Source organism: Delphinapterus leucas, chromosome 13 (genome assembly GCF_059928025.1).
Source record: "Delphinapterus leucas isolate spDelLeu-1000000601 "Yukka" chromosome 13, BTC_Dleu_Yukka2, whole genome shotgun sequence".
NCBI classification, from domain to species: Eukaryota; Metazoa; Chordata; class Mammalia; order Artiodactyla; family Monodontidae; genus Delphinapterus; species Delphinapterus leucas.
In genome coordinates this window covers 53,283,225-53,306,128 of record NC_143141.1, presented here as the reverse complement: position 1 = coordinate 53,306,128, position 22,904 = coordinate 53,283,225, and the positions used below count along the sequence as shown (strand labels likewise).

The window sequence follows — 22,904 nt, the reverse complement described above, 5'->3', positions numbered from 1 at the left end:
AGAGGCTGGAACATGTAATATAATCTATAAATGATTTATCATTTTGGGTTAATGCTTGCTGTGAGTACCTTCATAGATTGAGTTAGTGGATTATATTTAACAGTCCCTTTAACCTTAAGTTAACAGGGTAAGATTATTAAACAGCTGGTACGTCTAAAAATGTATAGAAATTATTATACAAGGAATGCAAATATTACTATCTACATTTTACTGTTTTAAATTTGTTTTTAATTTAGTTTTACGGAAAATTTATTTTTTATGTTTATTAGTGTTACAATGAAGTACTACTTGGTTATGTTCAAATTATTTTTTTATTTGAAGTTTTAATCAATGTTTTTTACCTTTGTCGAGTAGCCATTCATCAACTACTCGACCAAGTCGATATGGAATTCGCTGTCTAGCAATCGCCAGGCGCTCGTTATCATTGTTTCCTTTAAAGTTTAAAGAGACATTTCATTGGTTAAAATCTGTAAGGTCAAAGGTTAAAAGTTAATACTTAAAGCTTGAGCTATACAGTTGCCCCATGATTTTTTTGAAATTTGGAATTTTAAAAAGTTCTACCTAGAACATTTCATGTTTCAGACTTGTCATTCATTCATTTATTTTATTTTAGCAAACAAAATTATTCCTATGTTAATTGAAAATTAGAAATCTGCATTTGAGCTAGGTTATTAAAACTTATGTTATAGACAGACCCGAACAACCAATTTAAACAGCAAATAATAGCTTTACAAAAAAATGAACATTGATCTCAGGGTTTTGTCTTTTTGATGTTTCTTATTAACTAGTTAAACATGTTCAGGTGAAACAGGTTTAAGTTTTCAAAATACATTCAATCTCTTCTTATTCCAGATTAGTAATTTATGAACACCAAACTTAATACCATCTTCGGCACACTGAAGCATCTAAAATAGGCCTAGCATACTTTATGTCCTATTCAGAAAAGAGAAATTCTTATTCATCTCATTTAAGGAAACCACAAAGTCTGAATAGTTCTTGTATATTCCACACAAATTGGTTTATCAACCACTTGGACATCACAAGGGAATACATCTTGCATCATCAAATATGTTATGATAGGAAAAGGCTTTGACAAAAGTGACTTTGAGTGTCCTTCAGTTTCATTTAAAACTTGACAGATTGAGGCGTATGACATTTGAAAAAAATTATGTGCTCAAATATTTGCTTTTTATTAAACTATTCTAAAGAAGGCATGATAACTTCAGGAACAAATACAAGCCACAACAGTGGTCCCTATTCATAGCTCTAAACTAAGTGGGAGCCTTGATTCTTTGAATAAAAAAATTATCTGATAAAAACATAGTTTACATTGACCTTGAATAATGCTTGCAAATAGATGACTGTTTTCTTGATCTATGAAGCACTTAGGAAGAATCTAGACTGCCATCTCAGCACTCAATCGTGTATATTGCCAGAAGCTTTTCTATTCTACGAAAATTAACTAATGTGGAATTTTGAACTAAGACATTTTGGTAATAGCTCACGTGAGGACTCAGAGGTGAAAGAAATGGTGAAAGAAATGGTGAATGGTAGGTAGTTCTGCCCACAAGAAAAGACTGGAGCATTTTACTAGGGAAGATAAAAGATACATTTTTCTCAGATTTAGAATAATTAATAAATGTTTTCTTAGGCTAGTTTTATTTATACACTATACTTACCACAATAAATCCACCATATTAGTCACACACTTTTAGAGAAAGAGAAAAGAACTATCATTTAGACCTTATCAATTTGTCCTTTGAAGTTTTTTATGACTGAAAATATTCCATACATTAGTATTTAATTGAAAATGTAAATACCAAAGTGGAGCCAAATATATAGTTTAATAAAAACATTGATATCTATCTCTCTGTATTATGAAATTATTAAAATGTTATAGTATTTTATCCTATGGGAACATACTTTTGGTATATTGATACTTTTTTTAAAAGGATAAAATAGCATAAATTCCAAGCCTATCTTTGTTTTCAAGAAGTGTGTACATTTTACGTTCTCTTTTGTGTGCTTGTATACATATATCAATATATTTGGAAAAATATACTAAAATTTAATATTACTTGTCTTATGGCAGCATGATTCTTGATGAATATGTATTTTGGCTTATATGTGATTTATGTAATGAACATGTTTATGTACATAATTTGATAAGCAAATTAAATACTTTCAAAAACACATACCCTTTGCTCTATGGACTTGTTTGTAGAGCAACACTCATACCAATTTACACTATTATACCTTTCCTGACAACTTTATAATTATGTGGCTCCTTGTGCTGTTTTTCATGCTAGAGTGTTCCCATCGTCAGAAATGATCTATATCCTCAGACACCGCCCAAATCTAGGCTGCAAATCACCTCTTGCCCAATTACTACTACAATATAATAACAGACATCTCTGCATCCTCTCCACAGCAATCCCACCCATTCTCCACAGGTCAGCCAACACCCTATCAGGCCGCTTGTCTATTATAACCCTCCCATTGCCTTCAGGATAAAATCTCGACCACCTGATGAGGCTTACGATGACTTCCATGATCTGGTCTCTTCCCACCTCCCCTGCCCCATCTCATGGCTGTCACTGTCTTGCTCTCCTCTTTCCATCCTCATGAGAATTCTTTCAATTCTTCTAAAGCCCTCCTTTTACCTCTGGACTTTTGCACTTGTTCTCTCCTCTACTTGCAAGATTTTCCTCACTCCCATCCCATCCCATCCTCACCTTTCCTTAGCCAAACATGACTCATTAATGGAGTCTTCTTGGCAGGAACATTATTTCCTCAGGAGGTGTTCCCTGATGTCCCCAAGTTAAATTAGGACACCTGAATATATGCTTTCCTGACACCTGATACATGCTCTTTTGAAACAAGCACTGACCCTGTAATTGCATGTTCAATTAATATTTTCTCTCTGAACTCTGAAATTCCATGAGGTCAGGTATTATGTGTAGTGTTTATTGTTGTATTCCAGCGTTTGCACAATATCTGTCATAGAACCTCCTATGAAATATCTGTAGAATGAAGTAGCAAAGGAAATCTTGTTTGAAATTCTGATAGCTTCTGTGGCACCATTATCTCATCTCCACAGGCTAACAACATTCACAGGAAAGCAAATACTTGTGCCAGAGGATAGATCACATGTAGCTAAGCCTCCCTTTGTACTTTCCAAAGGAAACATCAAATATTTCAATTATAATTTTATGTCTTTAATGATTATCACTGATTTGAACATCCGTACAATCAGTTCATTATTGTTTTTATAATAACTGCCCTGTGCCACAAAGTAGATAAACATAGTTATTATTAGTAGGGAAAGTAGAGAGAAAAGTCTTAAATAATACAGCTGGAGGAAATGGAAGCCTTTTGAATGATTTTGAGAAGAGTACATAAAAACGCAAGAATACATATACACCCACATGCATACAGACATACGATTTGCCCTCATACCTTTAACTGGCACTCACAGAACAATTAACATGATCGATATGGTACGATTTAAATCAACAATAGTTTCTGAAGATTCTTGATGAGACTCAGCTAAAAAGAGAACCTACACTGCATTCCCAATGAATAACAAAGAGGTGATCTAACAACAACAAGAAGAAAAAAATAGAGTGGGCAGCAGAGATAGGTATAAAAAGACACACTAATTTTTAAGACAGGTACCCACACAAATGGGCTCATACAATCCCATAACCCATAGATTTCAGACGTCTTCTAGTTGAGAGTATTTTTTTAATTGAAATATTTGATTTTGAAATCCAAGGACAGACTTTATTCTTAGTTGGCATAATGGATAGGAAATCAGATGGCGCTTACTTCACTATATGTTGACTTTATTCTCCAAATCCTTTGTTTTTCTACTAGAATATAAAACTAATGACTTTTCTTGTGACAAAATTGTATATAGGGGCTTCCCTGGTGGCGCAGTGGTTAAGAATCCGCCTGCCAATGCAGGTGACATGGGCTCGAGCCCTGGTCCGGGAAGATCGCACACGCCACGGAGCAACTAAGGCCGGGCGCCACAACTACTGAACCTGAGCTCTAGAGACCACGAGCCACAACTACTGACCCTGCGTGCCACAACTACTGAAGCCCAAGTGCCTAGAGCCTGTGCTCTGCAACAAGAGGAGCCACCACAATGAGAAGCCCACACACTGCAACGAAGAATAGCCCCTGCTCGCCACAACTAGAGGAAGCCTGCACACAGCAACGAAGACCCAACACAACCAAAAATAAATAAATTAATTAAAAAAAAAATTGTATATAAGTACATTATCAACAAACAAAGGCACACCTAAATAGAGTGACAATGTCTTCCAAACAGATGATTCCCAAACCCCTCTTAGTATTGGGTACAAAATAGCTCCGATTGTTTAAGTTCACCAGGAATAAGCCCACATTTTGCCTCTACTTCATGATTTTCATTAACAAGCTGCACATGGAAGGGCATAAATGAAGTACATTATTTTAAGAAAATGCCCTAAAAGCATTTCATTCCTTTACAAATTCATGGTGATATGTTATTTATAACATATCCAGTAACTCAGCATGATTGTATTCATTCTATATAATCCTGTCCTTACTTTGATACGCTTCTAAAACTTTACATGCAATATAAAGGACATAAAACAACCCATTTGATCCGGAAAGGTCAAAGATAAATATAATTTCTGATGACCCTTGCTTTTCTTTGGAAAGTGTTGGGATCTGATACCAAGCATGCTGGGATGTAGAAACACTACATGGATTTTCTTTGGACAGTCAAATGTTGCAGGCTTATACAGATAGAAGAGGTTAAAAACAAGGGAAGTGTACCTGAAAATTGAAAGCAAATGAAAGGCGAGAAACTATTTTCAACTTCAAGTATCCTAAATCAGAGGTAAGGATAAAGCAGTAATGACCCACTTGTCAAAGACCAACTCATTTTGGAATTATAAAAAGTGTCCAAGTAGAGTTTCAACTTTTTAAAAAGCATGCAAATCAACTACAATAATCTACTGAATACATGAATTAGGTTTATAAAGCCAGAGCTTCTCACTGAATAAAGGATAATAATTTAGTTGCATACTTCCTTTACCCCAATAAAAGTGGAATGAGGTTTTTCTTTTGATTTACTTTCTTTTCCCTCCAGTTAATTTTACGTGGGTTAAAATTGTTGTTACCGCCACTGAAAGTGTCACCAGCAACATACACGTCTCTGCTGAAGTAATTTTCAAACAATAAAACGGTATGTAAAATTTGGTTTACTTTTCTTTGAATTGTTGAAGGATTCAGTAATTTTTTTAATTAATAAATTTTTAAAAAATTAAATATAATTGATATATAACATTATATCAGTTTCAAGATTCAGTATTTTTGACAAGAAGCAGGCACCATCTAGTAACACTACTACCAATTGATAGGTTCTACCTCTAATTGGTGTGGCCATTTGGGTATAAGGTACTGTACATAATGGATATTTCGAACAAGGTTCCACAGGTGGAGAATAAGATGGAAAATCTGATAATTCATACTTAAAAGTGTAGCACCCTCAATTTTGATTGAATTCAGGATAGTTTTACTTTCCCACCTAACCGATAATATTTGGTCACACTACAGTATATTAATTTTTTATAAATCAGTAGACTTCAAGGAAACAAGAGTAATTTCAAAGAATCAAGGTAAGCAGCAAGGAGTAATAAAACTCAAATCCTTGAATTGGAGTTAAATTTCATGGTGGTACTCAGAATACAAAGGGAAATAAAATTGTAATCATATTTTTATGACTATTGGTCAGTAGAGACAAGCTATATGAACTTCGCTAACACACATTTTTCTCCTCTCATTTTCACAGATCTCCCCTGATGTGTAATTTCTCTTCAGAAATAAAAGTGGCAGTTTTGATAAGACATAGTAATATACTTGGAAAACAATAAGGAAAAGCAACTTTATGAACCCAACATTTGTTCAGAATAATCTGAAAGTGAAAACAAAGATACTCGCTTCTTCTGAAGGTTTCCTGTTTCCTCTTTTTTAAGGCTGGGAAAGGAAACACAAAAGGTTCTTAAATGCTGTACATACTTCCAGAGAAGATTAGGAGTCTGTTTTTAGACTTTTTGTTTTTAAATGAGAACATGGCATTTGGATATGCCTAGGCCCATGAAGCAAAGTAAAAGTTTAACAAAGTTTTGCAAAATGACTCTAGTTTTAAAAGCAGCATTATCACATTATTTCCAACTACATGCTGTACGAGTAGTTGTTGTACAAACCATACAATACAGTAATATCTAATTTAGATGGCAAGGCTCCAAATAAGATTTTGAACACTACTGACACTCCTCAAGGGGCAAAGTTGTGAAAAAAATATAGCTGCTCTAATGAAAATATTTGTTCTATGTATTACATGATTTGCTGTATCATTAAGATATGTACATAACAAACATTTGGCTCCTACCTACTTCGCCAGTTTCATCTTGAACCATTTGTTTCTAACTCTTTAAATTCTAGTTGCTGTGGACTTCTTTCAAATTCTACAACCAAGCTAATCCTCTTCGAAGGTGCCATTCACCTTGCTTTGCAAATTTCCTGCATTTCTGTGTACACCTCAACACTCCCACCCATCCCAACATGCACACAGACACAGACATCTGAGTCTGGCCAACTTATTTCTTCTTTTGATACTAGCTTATATGATTCTCAGGAAAGCATTTTCTGGATCCCTCCACCAAATTAACCTAGAGCCTTCCATTATGCATCCTTGTAACACTTAGTAGCAGTAACTGTAATTGTGGTGAAATGGTTTCATGTAACTGATTCTAGATTATGGGTTCCTTGCAAGTAAGGACTATATGTGGTCCATCTGTTCACTGTTTTATATACATACCTATATATATATTTGAAAATACACAAAGTGAATTTTGCTTGGACTTCATATTGCCTTTTATTCTTCCTTGCCCACCTCTTATCTCTGCTCTCATGCCACTCATTGATAGCCCAAGGCATGCATCCATGTCTACTCTTCCTAGACATATCTCATGTACCCAAAAGACTTCACCTTCCTTCTCTAGTTCCAATAGTCAAATCCTTTGTTTCTTTAGTACAGCTTAGCTATACATTAGGAAAGCAATCTGACTCAATGAAGTCAACACATAAGCACTGTGTACTCAAAGTACTGTTTCAGGTATACATCAATACATCACATAGAGGCTATTATTAAAGGGCTTAGATTTTGGCTGGGGAGTCAAGGGCCAAAATGAGGAAAGTTAAATGGAAGCTCAAGATAATAGATAACTATGCATACGTATACAATTAACCACTGCTTGAATTGTAGCTGCCACAGAAGTTCAGACAGGGCATTGGATTAGAACAGACAAAGAAGGTATGATAGAACCCAAAGAATTTTACCTAGATCACAAGCAGTCTAAGTTTTATTGAAATAAAAACCAGATAAAAATGTGTTGTAATGTGGATATTAACACCCCAAAAGTTGATAATTGATTATTCTCTTTAATTTCATAAAGCTCTACACTCCTACCTCTATTTTTTAAGTAAATATATTCTCTAAAAGAATATATTTTGACTCAAACTAATTGCAAATACAAATAAAAATGGTTAAAATACATATGCCATGCAAAGTGAAACTTGTAATACACACAATGTTAAAACTATTGAATAAAATACTATGCTATCTCTTTGGTGGGGCTAATGGCAGACTCTGGGAGGGCTCACGCCAAGGAGTACTTCCCAGAACTCTGCTGCCAATGTGCTTGTCCCCACGGTGAGCCAAGGCCACCCCCCACCTCTGCAGGAGACCCTCCAACGAAAAACAAGTGGGATCTTAGTTCCCACACCAGGTATCGAACCTGCACCCCCTTTAGTGGAAGCGTGGAGTCTTAACCACTGGACTGTCAAGTTTGATGGTTCTGCTGACGATCCAGTGGGGATTCCCAAGCTGAAGAAACTGCTGGCCACTGTGGGTTGGAACTTTGGCACTCAGAAGAGAGTTGTCAACCAGAGGGCAGACAGCAGAGGCAAGAAGAACTACAATCCCGCAGCCTCTGGAATAAAAACCATATTCACAGAAAGATAGACAAGATGAAAAGGCAGAGGGCTACGTACCAGATGAAGGAACAAGATAAAACCCCAGAAAAACAACTAATGAAGTGGAGATAGGCAATCTTCCAGAAAAAGGATTCAGAATAATGATAGTGAAGATGATCTAGGACCTTGGAAAAAGAATGGAGGCAAAGATGGAGAAGATGCAAGAAATGCTTAAGAAAGACCTAGAAGAATTAAAGAACAAACAAACAGAGATGAACAACACAATAACTGCAATGAAAACTACACGAGAAGGAATCAATAGCAGAATAGCTGAGGCAGAAGAACGGATAAGTGACCTGGAAGACAGAATGGTGGAATTCACTGCCGTGGAACAGAAAGAAGAAAAAAGAATGAAAAGAAATGAAGACAGCCTAAGAGACCTCTGGGACAACATTAAACGCAACAACATTCGCATTATAGGGGTCTCAGAGGGAGAAGAGAGAGAGAAAGGACCAGAGAAAATATTTGAAGAGATTATAGTTAAAAACTGCCTTAACATGGGAAAGAAAATAGCCACCCAAGTCAAGGAAGCGCAGAGAGTCCCATACAGGATAAACCCTAGGAGAAACATGCCAAGACACATACTAATCAAATTGGCAAAAATTAAAGACAAAGAGAAATTATTGAAAGCAGCAAGAGAAAAATGACAAATAACATACAAGGGAGCTCCCATAAGGTTAACAGCTGATTTCTCAGCAGAAGCTCTACAAGGCAGAAGGGAGTGGCATGATATACTTAAAGTGATGAAAGAGAAGAACCTACAACTAAGATTACTCTACCCAGCAAGGATCTCATTCAGAGTCGATGGAGAAATCAAAAGCTTTACAGACAAACAAAAGCTAAGAGAATTCAGCACCACCAAACCAGCTCTACAACAAATGCTAAAGGAACTTCTCTAAGTGGGAAACACAAGAGAAGAAAAGGACCTACAAAAACAAACCCAAAACAATTAAGAAAATGGTCATAGGAACATACATATCAATAATTACCTTAAACGTGAATGGATTAAATGCTCCAACCAAAAGACACAGGCTTGCTGAATGGATACAAAAACAAAACTCATATATATTGCTGTCTACAAGAGGCCCACTTCAGACCTAGGGACACATACAGATTGAAAATGAGGGGATGGAAAAAGATATCCCATGCAAATGGAAATCAAAAGAAAGCTGGAGTAGCAATACTCATATCAGATAAAATAGACATTAAAATAAAGAATGTTACAACAGACAAGGAAGGGGAGTACATAATGATCAAGGGATCAATCCAAGAAGATATAACAATTCTAAATATATATGCACCCAATATAGGAGAAACTCAATACATAAGGCAACTGCTAACAGCTATAAAAGAGGAAATCGACAGTAACAAAATAATATTGGGGGGCTTTAACACCTCAGTTACACCAATGGACAGATCATCCAAAATGAAAATAAATACGGAGACAGAGGCTTTAAATGACACAATAGACCAGATAGATTTCATTGATATTTATAGGAAATTCCACCCCAAAACAGCAGATTACACTTTCTTCTCAAAGGTGCATGGAACATTCCCCAGGATAGATCACATCTTGGGTCACAAATCAAGCCTCAGTAAATTTAAGAAAACTGAAATCATATCAAGCATCTTTTCTGACCACAACGCTATGAGATTAGAAATCAATTACAGGGAAAAAAACGTAAAAAACACAAACACATTGAGGCTAAACGATACGTTACTAAATAACCAGGAGATCACTGAAGAAATCAAAGAGGAAATCACAAAATACCTAGAGAAAAATGACAATGAAAACACAACGATCCAAAACCTATGGGATGCAGCAAAAGCAGTTCTAAGAGGGACGTTTATAGCTATACAAGCCTATCTCAAGAAACAAGAAAAATCTCAAATAAACAATCTAACTTTACACCTAGAGGAACTAGAGAAAGAAGAACAAACAAAACCCAAAGTTAGCAGAAGGAAAGAAATCATAAAGATCAGAGAAGAAATAAATGAAATAGACACAAAGAAAACAATAGCAAAGATCAATAAAACTAAAAGCTGATTCTTTGAGAAGATAAACAAAATTAATAAACCATTAGACAGACTCATCAAGAAAAGGAGGAAGAGGACTCAAATCCCTAAATTTAGAAATAAAAAAGGAGTAGTTACAACAGACACCGCAGAAATACAAAACATCCTATGAGACTACTACAATCAACTGTATGCCAATAAATGGACAACCTGGAAGAAATGGACAAATTCTTAGAAAGGTATAACCTTCCAAGACTGAACCAGGAAGAAATAGAAAATATGAACAGACCAATCAAAAGTAATGAAATTGAAACTGTGATTCAAAATCTTCCAACAAACAGAACTCCAAGACAAGATGGCTTCACAGGTGAATTCTATCAAACATTTAGAGAAGAGCTAACACCCATCCTCCTCAAACTCTTCCAAAAAGTTGCAGAGGAAGGAACACTCCCAAACTCATTCTATGAGACCACCATCACCCTGATACCAAAACCAGACAAAGATACTACAAAAAAAAAAAAAAATTACCGACCAATATGACTGATGAATATAGATGCAAAAATCCTCAACAAAATACTAGCAAACAGAATTCAACAACACATTAAAACGATCATACACTATGATGAAGGGATTTATCCCAGGGATGCAAGGATTCTTCAATATAAGCAAATCAAACAATGTGATACACCATATTAACAAACTGAAGAATAAAAAACATATGATCATCTTAATAGATGCAGAAAAAAGTTCTGACAAAATTCAACACCCAATTATGATAAAAACTCTCCAGAAAGTGGGCATACAGGGAACCTACCTCAACCTAATAAATGCCATATACGACAACCCCACAGCAAACATCATTCTCAATGGTGAAAAACTGAAAGCATTTCCTCTAAGATAAGGAACAAGACAAGGATGTCTACTCTCACCACTGCTATTCAACATAGTTTTGTAAGTCCTAGCCACGGCAATCAGAGAAGAAAAATAAATAAAAGGAATACAAATTTGAAAAGAAGAAGTAAAACTGTCACTGTTTGCAGATGACATGATACTATACATAGAGAATCCAAAAAATGCCACCAGAATACTGGAGCTAATCAGTGAATTTGGTGAAGTTGCAGGATACACAATAAAGGCACAGAAATCTCTTGCATTCCTATACACGAATGATGAAACATCTGAAAGAGAAATTAAGGAAACACTCATATTTACCATTGCAACAAAAAGAATAAAATACCTAGGAATAAACCTACATAGGGAGACAAAAGACCTGTATGCAGAAAACAATAAGACACTGATGAAAGAAATTAAAGATGATACCAACAGATGGAGAGATATACCATGTTCTTGGATTGGAAGAATCAATATTGTGAAAATGACTATACTACCCAAAGCAAGCTACAGATTCAATGCAATCCCTATCAAATTACCAATGGCGTTTTTTACAGAAGTAGAACAAAAAAACCTTAAAATTTGTATGGAGACACAAAAAACCCCGAATAGCCAAAGCAGTCTTGAGGGAAAAAAACGGAGCTGGAGGAATCAGACTCCCTGACTTCAGACTATACTACAAAGCTACAGTAATCAAGACAATATGGTACTGGCACAACAACAGAAACAGAGATCAATGGAACAAGATAGAAAGCCTAGAGATAAACCCATGCACATATGATCACCTTATCTTTGATAAGGAGGCAAGAATATACAATGGAGAAAGACAGCCTCTTCAATAAGTGGTGATGGGAAAACTGGACAGCTACATGTAAAAGAATGAAGTTAGAACACTCCCTAACACCAAACACAAAAATAAACTCAAAATGGATTTGAGACCTTAATGTAAGACCAGACACTATAAAACTGTTAGAGGAAAACATAGGAAGAACACTCTTTGACACAAATCACAGCAAGATCTTTTTTGATCCACCTCCTAGAGTAATGGAAATAAAAACAAAAATAAACAAATGGGACCTAATGAAACTTCAAAGCGTTTGCACAGCAAAGGAAACCATAAACAAGACGAATAGACAACCCTCTGAATGGGAGAAAATATTTGCAAACGAATCAACGGACAAAGGATTAATCTCCAAAATATATAAACAGCTCATGCAGCTCAATACTAAAGAAACAAACAACCCAATCCAAAAATAGGCAGAAGACCTAAATAGCCATTTCTCCAATGAAGACATACAGATGGCCAAGAAGCACATGAAAAGCTGCTCAACATCACTAATCATTAGAGAAATGCAAATCAAAACTACAATGACGTATCATCTCACACCAATTAGAATGGGCATCATTCTACAAATCTACAAACAACAAATGCTGGAGAGGGTGTGGAGAAAAGGGAACCCTCTTGCACTGTTGGTGGGAATGTAAATTGATACAGCCACTATGGAGAACAGTTTGGAGGTTCCTTAAAAAACTAAAAATAGAATTACGATATGACCCAGCAATCCCACTACTGGGCATATACCCAGAGAAAACCATAATTCCAAAAGACACATGCACCCCAATGTTCACTGCAGCACTATTTACAATAGCCAGGTCATGGAAGCAACCTAAATGCCCAACGACAGATGAACAGATAAAGAAGTTGTGGTACATATATACAATGGAATATTACTCAGCCAGAAAAAGGGACAAAATTGATTCTTTTGTTGAGACGTGGGTGGATCTAGAAACTGTCATACAGAGTGAAGTAAGTCAGAAAGATAAAAACAAATATCGTATATTAACACATGTATGTGGAACCTAGAAAAATGGTACACATGAACCAGTTTACAGGGCAGAAGTTGAGACACAGATATAGAGGACAAACGTATGGACACCAAGGGGGTAATGCCGCGGGGTGTGGGGTTTGTGGTGGGATGAATTGGGTGATTGGGATTGACATGTATACGCTGATGTGTATAAAATTGATGACTAATAAGAGCCTGCTGTATAAAAAAATAAATAAAATAAAATTCAAAAATTATTAAAAAAAATACTATGCTCGTTGGCAAGAATTTGAGGGCAATATGCTAAAATGAAAATATTTGTGTTAGGATGGAGGGGTCATGAGTGATCTTTTTCAAATTTTAATTTAATATTATTGATACTGTATTTATAGGTATTCCAATTTTGCTCCCACCATTTCTTAAACAAAAAAAGAAGCCATTTTCTACAAATTAAATGTAGTGTCTTAATTGAATGTTATAGCAAGAGAGGGTGGCACACCCAAGTGCCCTGTCAGTCAGCCCACTTATACAGCTAGAAAGAGGACTCAAGTAGGGTAATGCTATATTCGTGACTTATGCTTCAGAAGCCACCCCAGCTCCTTCTGTGAAACAGCAGGCCTTTGTATCCAGTTAAACAATATCTTCACATGAGACTGCTGTGATGCTGGGCATGGAAAGCCACGTCTACTGCAGAGTTCAACAGCGCTTTGGGGAAGAAATTAGAAGCTAAGTGCATTTCTAACTGGCTTAAGAAATTTCTCCCTTCATGTCCCTCTGTTATGTGGAACTACATTAAGAGATCTAGTGTGCCTTTATACAAAGATTTCTAAGAGCATGTGCTCCTATTAGCTACTTACATTCAAAAATTTTATTTTGGATATTGTTCCATCAGAAGAATTAGAAATAAAGGTAATCTTGTGAACTTTGGGTGTCACTGCCTGTAGGTAATATTTACAGGTTCTTCCCTAAGCCTTCTAGGCTGTTGGGTTCCTAATGCAAAGAACACTGAAGTATCATATCAAAAACCAGCAGCGAGAAATGAAAAGGAACAGGGACAAGCAGATAAGAAAATACAGAACGTACTCTGATAAATTAGAGGTCATATTCTGTTATCACGCATACTAAAGAGTTCTTTTGTGGTAGCCGTGTAGCATTTAACACAGAAGAATGGTTTAACAGCTACAAAAACAGACAGGGCCACTGATGGATATCACTCAGTTGTGAGACTAAGAAAAATGAAATGTAAGAACAGACCCACAGTACCTTACAAATGGCATTTTGCCATTTTCCCAGATATGAGAATCTTAAGCCCTTTCTAAGTCAACATTTAGGCTTATTCTCCGTAATAGGAACTTATACATATTCTAAGGCTTCTTTTCCCAGTTCTTGATTTCTGAAAGTCAGAGAAATATGTGGTACAGCTGGATTTTCTACCTCCTCATACCAACTTTGACTTTCAGTGTATTCCTCTTAACATTTAGACTGGTCTATGAAAGAGGAAATAAGTAAATGTCTCCTACATGGTCTGATATAGCCCGTAAATGGTACTGAGAAAGTTCCTTATCCTCCAGTGAAGAAAAGTAAGTCTGATTACTACTGCATTCTAACCTCATTTTCAGTGGACTTCAATCTCTCTCCTCTACTTGTAATTGGAAGGCAGGAAGGTTTTTTTCAATTAGAAAGATAGGGTTTGTCAACTGCACACAAATTATTTATGATTAAATACCCTGGAAGTGCAAAGGATAGGCTGAGATACAGCTGTTGAGTCAAGGCCAGCCTCTTCAGTTTCATAAAATGTAAAACCTCTTACATAAAACCACCAGCTTTTTCTTTTGTAGACAAATGAAACACTATGGATTTGAACTAGAAATCCTAAAATAACTTTCTTCCAGTAAAATTTTGTTTTGGCTGTCAGCAATTATTTCTTAGAAGAAAGTACTCATGTGGTCAGATTCATTGTGGAACGAGAACCCTTGGTGGTTAAGATACTGGGCTTTAATTCCTGGGTTCAAATCCTGGGTTTACTATTAACTAGCTGGGTAACATTGGGCCAGGAGCATAACACCTCTGAGCATCAGTTTTCTCATCTGTGAGATGAGTATTTGTAAGAATAAGTGACATCATATACGTAAGTCTCTTAGCACAGTGCCTGGCACAGAGTAAGCATCCAGTAAATATAAGCCATTATATTATGATTGTGTCATTATCTGTTATCTGGTAAAATGTGCCTAATATGATATATTTAGAAATACAGAGATCACAGAAATTGTTTCTCAACCATATGAGCATAGGAAAGTAGTTGAGGTGGTGTGAAAAAGAGTAGAAAATAAATCTATTTTTCTTTCCTAGGACAAAATATAGCCAGGGAGCTGATTTATTATAAGTGATGTCCTGAACCCTATAGGTGCTTTGTCAAAATCACTGCATTTTCTCCTAAGCAATGTCAGCTTCATTCTCAGAGGTTTATGCATGGCTACGCATAAACCAGTGGGAACAACTGAAAGGAGGTCATTAACTTGAGGTGGGCACACAAAAAGAAAAAGCCAAAGGCACCTGCCCAGAGGGAAAATAGAATTTAGGGGACCACTATCTGTTCAGTGCAGCAGCATGGTGACAAAGCCGCTCCTGGAATAAGAAAACTTTATTTTCAAAATGATATTTTAATCTGTATTTTAATGATTCTAAGAGATGCACTTCAACTAGAATGTCTTAAACTCTTCTTTTCCCCCCATAATGCTTGTGACAAGGAAGGGCCACAGAAACTGTAAACAGAAGCCGACGCCGTGTGGCCTAAAGCAAGTCAGTCCTATTACCTGTAAAACGAGGTCAGTGGACTGTAAGGCCCGCAAGACGACCTCCAGTGCTAAGGACTGACGGCCCCAAGTTTAAGGTAGGATCAAGAAGACATGCATTAGGCCATCTTGTTAAAACATTCTGTCTGTGGGTTTTTATGATGGATTTAATTTTAGAGCCATTAAAAACAAAATATCATCAATGTTTCTAACACTGAAAATATCTTTAAAGAGTATGAAATCTTTGACTTGGTAGGGATTTTTTTTTCCTGTTCTTTTTTTAAACTATCTCATAGTTTGGGAAATTTATGAAGATTTTTGGTCGTCATCTACAGAGACCTTTATAATTAAGCCATTACATTTTTCTGATATGTTTAATGTTCTAAGCTTGTCTTCTTTCTTCTTTCAGCTGTACAGACACACACCCCTCTCACCATGTAGACATTCCTCTGGCTTCTTTCTATCCACCCACTGAAGCATGTCACTGCTCTGACAGCCATTTCAAGAGGAGAAAGGCAGGCAGAGGTTAGATTTTAGGAGATTTCAATTTTATAAAAAGTAGGTAAGAGGATGGGAGGGAGGGAGGGAGTACATTATGACGTTTGAAAAGAGTAGAGGTTTGTCTCCTCTTCATTTTAAATGCTTAGCTCTAAAGAGATGAGAGGACAATTTTAAGAGGGAATCTAAAGGACTTCTTCAAATCAATGGCTGCTCTTTGCAAACCGTGTTGTCCAATATTTATCTAAGTAAAATCTCTTCTCGGGTATCTCAAGCACCTGTGATCTGGGGAACTGTACTTTGGGAGATATTTCTGGTTCAGGAAACATCCTCATGAGACTTCCCATCCAGTAAAATCTGACAAGAACAAACTTGAAAACCTGCCAGGTAGTGGCCCAAGTGTAACTCTGAGCCTGAGTGGAGATCACCAATTGAAATCCAGACACCCTACAGGATGCAGTAGGTACAGTAGTTTCATTGTATCACTCAGAATAAGACCATGAATTTCTCCACTGCCAGCAGTACTTCCCTTTAAACTTCAGCCATCTGTGATTTCTAGTGGATCCCTAAATACCGAACAGAACGGAGAGAAGAGCAAAGTATAAAAATGTCCAACAAAGTTTAAGCTGATGCGCCATTAGTTAGGACATTTGGAATTGATCCCCTCACATGTTCTTCTCTGTCATTTTATAATCCAGCACATCTATAGTTAGATAGTGTCATTTTCAAGGACAGGGCTAAACAAATTGGGCCACACAACTCTGGCCTAATTAACACTTCATTTAAATTTTTTCCTGAAGTCTTTGAAATCCAACTGGCAACTTGCAGTGACTTCAGTGAAAATAAACGGTTTGTTGGCATCCTCCACACAAGAACCCTTCAAACACTTCCAGACTGTTATGAGCTGACTTGTGTCCCCCCCCCCAAATTCATATGTTGAAGCCCTAACCCCCAGTGCCTCAGAATATGCCTGTATTCAGAGATAGGGCTTTTAAAGTTATGATTAAGTTAAAATGACTCCTTTATAATAGGCCATAATTCAATCTAGCTGGTGTCCTTATAAGAAGAAGACACACAAAAAGGCACCAGGGGCATGCACACAGAGAGAAAAGACCATGGGAAAACTCAGAGAGAAGGCAGCTATCTGCAGCCCGAGGAGGCAGGCTTCAGAAGAAATTAACCCTGCTGACACGGTGACTTCGGACTTCTCTTCTCCAGAACTGTGAGAAAATAAATTTCTGCTGTGTAAGCCCCCTAGTCTGTGGTATTTTGTTATGGTGGCCCTGGCAAATTGATATAGAGATAATTTAAAACTATTTAAAATCATATATTGCTGGCTTATTCACAGACTTTTGATGTTAAGCAGATGTGATTGTATTTTGCCACTAATTGCCAAAAAGTCTAGAAATGAGTACTTTGGATTTGCATTTTAATAAAGTACTACATTAGTGTCAAACTCATATCCATTTTAATTTTGGTTAAATAATATATTTTGTCCTTTTCTGGATTTGCTGCAAATCACCTGCACCACAGTTCTGATAGTTAAGCCCGGTTACAAAATGAACTCTACCAATTTAGATTTTGTACTATTTAAGTTAAAAGATAACGATAAAACTGATTTTAGTATGAAATATATATATTTAGGCATTCTTCCATTATGTCTATAGAACAATTTTTACAAAAGGAGCTATTTAACCTTTCATATCATTAAATGAAATTTCTCAAATTAATAAAAATTATGTGATATTATCATTTTCTTTAGTTTGTGGCCCCCTATAGCTTCATTAACACAGATCATTGCAGTACTATTAAAAATTTTGCAAGAGGGAGGAGATATGGGGATATATGTATATGTATAGCTGATTCACTTTATTATAAAGCAGAAACTAACACACATTGTAAAGCAATTATACTCCAATAAAGATGTTCAAAAAGAAAAACAACTTGACAGAGTGTGGGGATCTTTCGATGTCAGTAAATACATAAAACCAATTTAAATTATTTTAATCCATTTAAAAAAAATTTCGTGTTCGTGTTAGAGTTCTAATTTATTTTAAAAGTTCCCGTGCCAAAAAAAAAAAACTACATAAGGTAAATCTCTACTAATGTTAATGGTTAAACTAGGTGAGATTCTTTTATTGAAATATACTGGTTTTCTTCAATTTACCAAGTATTGTGAGATCACAAAATGTTTATTGTGCCCACTTCCAAAACTCTAAAAACAAATCTTAAGTCCCAGAGGACAGAGCCCATATTATTCATACAAATTTCTATTCTTAGAAACTGCCTGAGGAGTCTTTTAAAATAAACACAAAAATTATTCTGCAAGACGTTAATTAGTTTTTTGGGACTTGCTAAATAGTCATGCCAACAACAACGAAGAAGAGCAATTTTCGCTGTTAACTTGAAATATTTATCATCTGCTCAGAGCTGGATGGGTGTCTTGTTCTGTTCTCATTCTCTTTTGGGGCTTATCGCTGAAGAATGATGCCAATTCCAAGCCTCTGTGAAACAGTCCTGCCATAGCGTGACATCCTCCACTGAAAGTGCCCAGGGACAGTGAAAGGCCTGGCAAGTGGATAACTGTACCAACCTTTCTGTGCTAAAACAGAAAGGCTTGACCTCTATATGCATGCAGTCATCTCAAGGTCCCTTCTATTTCCTGAGAAATTGGACACAGCTTTACCACTCCTACCTGTAGAGCCAGACTTCAGTATACCTTTCGGCCTGCTTTTTACTTGGGAAGATGCTTGGTAGAAGGGAGTGGAGAAGCTTTGTCAGTGTCCTCGACTTCTGCTCTCTTCTAACGTTCCTGGGACCTGCATCCTTAAGAGGAGCCAAGCCTTCAACCTCAACGCCAGTGTCTTTCCATCTCCACTCTCCATGCTATAATATAGTCCAAGCACCGTCTGGACTGCTGTATCATCTCCTACTTTAGCTCCAGACACTCATTCTGGCTCCCTCTAGTTTATTTTCCACACTTTTAAGTGGAGGGGTTATTTGAAATAATGTGTTTCTGCCGATAGACTGTAAGCTCATGAGAACAAGGATTGTGTCTGTTTCTGATCACCACTGTATTCCCTGCAGAGGGCCAGGCACATGGGAGATCTTAAAGGAATGTTTTTGAATGAATTACTAAATCAATTAAGGAACTGTACCCTCTAAGACACTTGTTTCTTCCACTATCCCTTGTCCTTCACATTACCATACCGAATCTCTCCACCCTGGACTCCTTATCAGTCCTATCTCATGCTCCCAGCCTCTCCTCCATGATCCAGACTCACTGATTCCATCCTACATTTCCTTCTAATGCTGCTTCTTGCAGGTGAAAATAGGTACCCACAACAGTGATTGTTTTTCTAATCAATACATTAGGAAAACAGAAGAAATTCCATAATAAGTTTATATAAGAAGTCAATTCTCTTCATGAAATGTGACACAATGATTGTCTGCTAACTGTGTGTAGGGACATACAACGATTTTCGTTTGGAGAGGAAAATGGGGAGTCAAAAAAGTCATAGGACTGCTAATCTTTTTTAGGAAGTCCTTGGGCATTCTGAGGAGAAACATCACATATAAGCTCTTAGACATATGTAAATACATTATATGCTTAATATTTCAATCAAAAAATAGACAAACATGAAGGAAAAGAAGGCCTATGCTATAATAACTTGGTATTTAATAAAGTTTATGCCGAAAGAGGTATATGCAAGCCATGCTTTTCTTTTCTTTTAGCTGGCAGTGTAGCACACTAAACAAACCTCTGAGCTGAAAAAGCGTGGGTAGAGGGTCCCAGGCCTGTCACTAATGACACGTACAAACAGAGATACTTTATTTGACTAGTCTTAAAACAAAAAAGATTTTAGGTTGCCATATTTTTGCATTTGATGACTAAGACATTTTATCTTACGACAAAGTAAGGGTCACAACATAGAATACTATCAAGAATACACAGCTTTTTAAACACTTTACATTGTCACGATAACTTGGGTGAAAATTATAGCACATGTAGCTGACATATTTCTCACCAAAAAAGAAAAGTTTCCTTTTAATAGCCCCAAGAGAAGAAGTTTCCAGTTTGAAATTTGTGAAATCTTGATTTTCTAAATATTTAATCTATAAGGCTATTAACATTTATGGAAAGATATGATCAAGTCTGTCTGAGTTTATGGAAGTTAGAAAAACCCCAGGTTCAACTCTCAGTAATACACTCAACTCAAAGACATATTACTTAAACTTTCCAAGCGTCATCACATCTGTCAAATGGGGATAAATTATGAGATTATTTTTAAGAATGAGATGTAGGGCTTCCCTGGTGGCACAGTGGCTGAGAGTCCGTCTGCTGATGCAGGGGACACGGGTTCGTGCCCCAGTCTGGGAAGATCCCATGTGCCGTGGAGCGGCTAAGCCCGTGAACCATGGCCACTGAGCCTGTGCGTCCGGAGCCTGTGCTCCGCAATGGGAGCGGCCACAGTGGTGAGAGGCCCGCGTACCGCAAAAAAAAAAAAAAAAAAAAAAAAAAGAATGAGATGTAATTTGTGTTAAGCCCCCAGGTTCTGGTACATAGTTGGTGTTAACTCTATGATGGCTACTTTTGTTTTTATAGATTACACAGAATCACAGACCTGTAGAAATGAAAAAGACTTTATAGCTAGAGTCTGGTCTAATTCCCAACCTATTAAGGATGGTTTTGATAACCTTGACATGTTGGCCTCTTGAGCGCCACAGAATTAGAAGAGAGTAGGAAAGGTACCATGGCTTATTAAGAGTTTAAGTAAATTATCTCATAAAACTACTATTGTTCATGTTGTTTCCTTTTAAAAGGAAATGAAAAAGTAAAGAGAGAACATCATCACACATTATGGGAAAATACAACAGACCTTCTTGTTTTGGTTTGGCTATACATTGAAATACTCTAATTGCATTCAATCATTAAACTTAGTTTTTCTAGTAAATGGCTTTTAGGTGTATTCAACACAAATAACAGGAAAGTTCAAAGTATGAAACTGAAATTACAAATACAGCAAAAGAAAATAAACAAATACCTATAATCCTTGGATTCCTATTGCAAGGGCAAGAAATTGGTAACATTATGAAAGCTACTTAGAAAAATGTAAATCAGGAAAATCAGATTTCCAAAAAATGTCTATATGTGTAGAAACAAAAATATAAAAAATAAGATTCCAAAATGAAAAATATCAGACCTGAGAGAAAGGCATTTGATTCTACTATACAGCTCTCTCCATCCTCACAAATTCCACTCCTTCTATAGTCCATTTTGGGGAGCCACTGAAGAATTGAGAAGCAGGAAGATATATAATAAAAGCAATTTTAGGGAGATAAGCATCTAGGCTGTACACCTAATGGGTTAACATAATGAAGAACATAGATAGTCTATAGCTGATAATAGGAAAATTGTGATAAAGGTCTTACATAACTAAAACAATGCAAGTGCAGATAGAAAATGACGGAACCTGGGGAATCATCGAAGGAGGAATTACTGGAAACTAGTGGCTACCATTGGATTTAGTGCTTTGATGGGATAACTAGAAAGATTTTGATATATGGGGTAATAAGGTGAATTACGTTATTAATAACATGCTAGGAATGTCAGAGAGTAAGATGGTTTGGGGAGATATGATTCAGTTATAGAGTAAGAATTCAATTGCAATCAGGAATATAAATCTTTGTAAAAATGAAACAGTTGTGCTCATCACTACCTATTTGCTCAGAATATATTAAAATTTAACAGGAATATACCATTAGCACCAGTTACCAGTCTTGTCCAGGTGGACACTACTAATTTCACTTTATCATCATAGATTCAGAAACGTGCTCAAATTCTCCTGAGAACCCAGGGGAACTCAAGCTGGAAACCTATGGGATGTCCCTAACCCTAGGTCCATGTTGAAACTGCCCCCAAAAGCATTCTTTTGTCATAGTATAGATATCCCTTAGAAACCCACAAATTCTGGAAGGAAGTGGTTCTGATTGCCCTTCCTTAATTACTCCCTCAGCTTTAGTTAGTAGGATCGTTATGAAGTTATCATAAATACCCCATCACAAAGAGCAAGACCAATTTTTGTGCTATTTTGGAATCTTTAACCACCTATGTTCTTGGGTCCATTCTCTCTCCTGTATGGAATGGCCCTATCACCAACATATGTCCATTCTAGACCAGACTCAGATGTTACTTCTTTTAAGCACTAAACGTGTGTATTCTCCTATCTACTTCATATCTCTTCCAGCTCTCATATTTACCTTTTATGCTATATAATCTTGCATTTCCCATACAATTCATGCTTCTCTAATGATTTATCTTTCCTCCCAAATTATACTTCAAATTCTTGTAGGGTAAAGACAATATTTTTTGCTTCTCTGTTCCCCACCGGTTTAGCCCACCATGGGACAACCATAAAGTGTGTCTTAACACATGCTCATTGATGGATCACAGGAGTAACGGAGGCTTTTGGCCTCCATTAGCTCCTTAATGTAAAATGTGTTAAAGAAATGGATAGGTCTAAGACTTCGTCTACTGTTAGCACTTTAAAGAATTTTATCCATTTCTGATGCTTTTAAAAAAATTTCTAGTCACTTACCTTTTTTCAATGCTTTCTAATTCAGCATGAAATAAATATTTGAGAAAAATATCTTTAGGCAAAAAGTGAAAAAAAACTATTTTGAACCCAAAATAAACATAATTTATGATACGTGAAACTTGATTAAGCAAAAGAAGATATTAAGCATAGATTTATGAATGACTGAGAATGTGTTGATATTTTAAGGT

The 22,904-nt window shown here is 36.3% G+C and overlaps 1 protein-coding gene across 4 annotated transcripts in view; it reads right to left on the bottom strand.

Annotated features, from left to right (window-relative positions):
• The window catches only part of LOC149747754 (neurexin-1-beta), a 546,613-nt gene that overhangs the window by 147,808 nt on the left and 375,901 nt on the right, over window positions 1–22,904 (bottom strand). For all 4 annotated transcript variants that reach the window (XM_022573880.3, XM_022573879.3, XM_089923193.1 and 1 more), the window contains exon 4: window positions 342–431. In XM_022573880.3, the coding sequence (XP_022429588.1) occupies window positions 342–431 (90 nt within the window). The remainder of the gene's footprint in view (window positions 1–341; window positions 432–22,904) is intronic.